The sequence below is a fragment of the Guillardia theta genome, assembly GCF_000315625.1.
Source record: "Guillardia theta CCMP2712 unplaced genomic scaffold GUITHscaffold_10, whole genome shotgun sequence".
Lineage (NCBI taxonomy): Eukaryota > Cryptophyceae > Pyrenomonadales > Geminigeraceae > Guillardia > Guillardia theta.
In genome coordinates this window covers 387,366-389,698 of record NW_005434664.1, presented here as the reverse complement: position 1 = coordinate 389,698, position 2,333 = coordinate 387,366, and the positions used below count along the sequence as shown (strand labels likewise).

Sequence of the window (2,333 nt, the reverse complement as noted above, 5' to 3'; positions counted from 1 at the left end):
GGGCCGGAAGCACGGAAAATGTCAAAACACTGAAGAAACTTCGAGTTGGGCCCTCTAACGGTTAGCAACACAACAAAAATGGCCGGAGGGGGACGGGGCAAGGGAGGGGCCGGACAGGCGGCAGCGATAGAGAAGAGTAGAAGAGCAGGAGAGCAGGAGAGAGCAGGAGAGAGCAGGAGAGTAGAAGGGACAGGAGCGAAGGATGCTACATGGATGGGAGATCAGGGTACAAGAGGGAACTAGGTGGTCATATCGAATATTGAGGCGCAAGTCAGACCATGGCAGATCTCGGGGCTCAGCGATATGTGTGATGAGCAGAACGATTCTGACTTCTCCTCCTTTCTCTTCTCTGTATCGTGTGTTCTTGTCTTCTCTCCCTCCCGCCCGCCCTCTCTGCCTTGCCCTGCCTTAACAAACTCCCAGTCCCCCGTGATTCCATGTGGAGGGCATCCAGCATGCAGCAGGCGACATTTGGAGTAGAGAAAACATCTGATTGCTCTTGTATGAACATATGAACAGTATCGAACTTGTTAGAACTCATGATTGCATGCAAGGCTAAAATTTAACGGTGTTGAACAGACACGACCAACGAGGTTGTCAACTTGAAGCAGAGCTTCCTGTGCAAACTTGAAAGAAGATGAAGTTGGGCTGTTGTTGGAGGCAAACGGAATAGAGAACGTGCTGGAGTGGAGTTCATTTCTTCTCTTGAGGATGCCTCCTGTTGCTCTCGCTGCTTGATCGATGCCGCAGTATCGCGCTGAAACCTACACCCATTTCTCGCGCAATGAGCGGGAGGGCGATGGGGTTCCCTGGAGCAGGACGCCTCCTTGGCTCGAGCAAGCAGGAGAAGCTGCGAGGAGAAAGGAAAGCGATAGGCAATCGGAAGCCATATCCTCTCCCCGCAGGAGTGGGTCGCACAGAGCCCGAGACCGGGAGTCTGTACTCAGAGCGAGGAGGAGGGGAAAGGTGAGCGATGGAGGATGCCTGATCAGCGTGTGCGAGAGGGAGAGGACTAGGAGAAAGTGGAGGAAGCAAGGAAGAATAAATGGAGGGAGGGGAAGTAGGGGAGGGAGGACCAAGAAAACTTTGTTTCCTTGTAAATGATACTTGGCTTTCTTTGTTTCTAGGTCAATCGAGAACTGCAAGCGTTCTGCAACGAGGGAGGATTGAGTTTGGATCAGCTGAGAAAGAGGAAAGGGGCAGCTGACAGGGTGCTGGAGGAATACGACTCGGAAGAGGATGTCAGCGAGAGGTACCTGCTCCTCATCTCCTCGTTGACCTCAACTAGCATCCTTGACCTCCTCCAGCATCCTTCCCGGCCCCGCTCCCCTCCCTCCTCCCTCCTCCCTCCTCCCTCGTCCATCCTCCCTCCTCCTTCATCTCCCTCATCCCTCATCCCTCATCCCTCATCCTTCATCCCTTCTCCCTCCTCCCTCCTCCCTTCTCCCTCCTCCCTCCTCCCTCCTCCTTCATCTCCCTCCTCCCTCCTCCTTCATCTCCACCCCCCTCCTCATGTTCATTTTTCCTCGCGTTTCCTCGTCTGCTGATTCAAACTTCTCTTCTGCCCTTCCAGCGTCCTCAACCGTCTTATCACGAGGATCAAAGTTTACTCTGGAGAAATCTCAGCGAGGAGAGAGGAGGAGGAGGATCGCCACAGAGCCGCTGGACGGACACCCCATGTTGGGGCTCACGAGCACAACCGGTACGGCCAGCACATTGAGCCCCGCCATCCTTCTCCCCAGACGAGGAGGAGTGAGCCGCAAAGGGAGGATTGGGAGAGGAGGGAGATGGAGAGGAGGATGGAGGAGGAAGAGGAGGAGCAGAGGAGAGAACGAGATTCCAGGAGGAGCAGAGGAGGGGATAGGGACGTATGCACGCCAGTGCTGGACAGGGAAGCTATGTGGAAGCCGTCAGAGTATCGCTACGGCGGCAAGTCGCCGACGGAGAGGACGCACGACTCTGTCATGCCGCGGCGTCCTCGAGGAGAAGTGGACGAATGGGCGGCGCTGCAGCGGCTACAGGACGAGGCAGCAGTGAGGGGAGAGCAGGGGTGGAAGGAGCAAAGGAAACAGGAGCAGAAAGACTACATGGAGTACATCCAACAGCAGATGGAGGAGCGGAGGAGGAGTGAGGAGCGCGAAAAGAGGGAGAAGAAAAGGGAGCTCGAGGATGCGCAGAGAAGCCTGGAGGTCCTGCGGGAGGAGGAGCAGCGAAGCAAGCAGAAGCAGAAGGAGGAGGCATCGAGGGTTAAGGAGATGTACGACCGACAGCTGCGAGATCGGAACCATGCAGTGCGGGTGGAGAGGGAGCAGAGGAGGAGGTCAGAAGTAGAG

At 55.9% G+C, this 2,333-nt stretch overlaps 1 protein-coding gene across 1 annotated transcript in view; it reads left to right on the top strand.

The window, feature by feature from the left end:
- Nucleotides 1–1,898: 1,898 nt before the first annotated feature.
- The window catches only part of GUITHDRAFT_102404 (hypothetical protein), a gene marked incomplete at both ends in the record, with an annotated part of 3,332 nt that continues 2,897 nt past the window's right edge, over nucleotides 1,899–2,333 (top strand). Inside the window, one exon of the mRNA XM_005838718.1 lies at nucleotides 1,899–2,297. Within this exon, the coding sequence (XP_005838775.1) occupies nucleotides 1,899–2,297 (399 nt within the window). The remainder of the gene's footprint in view (nucleotides 2,298–2,333) is intronic.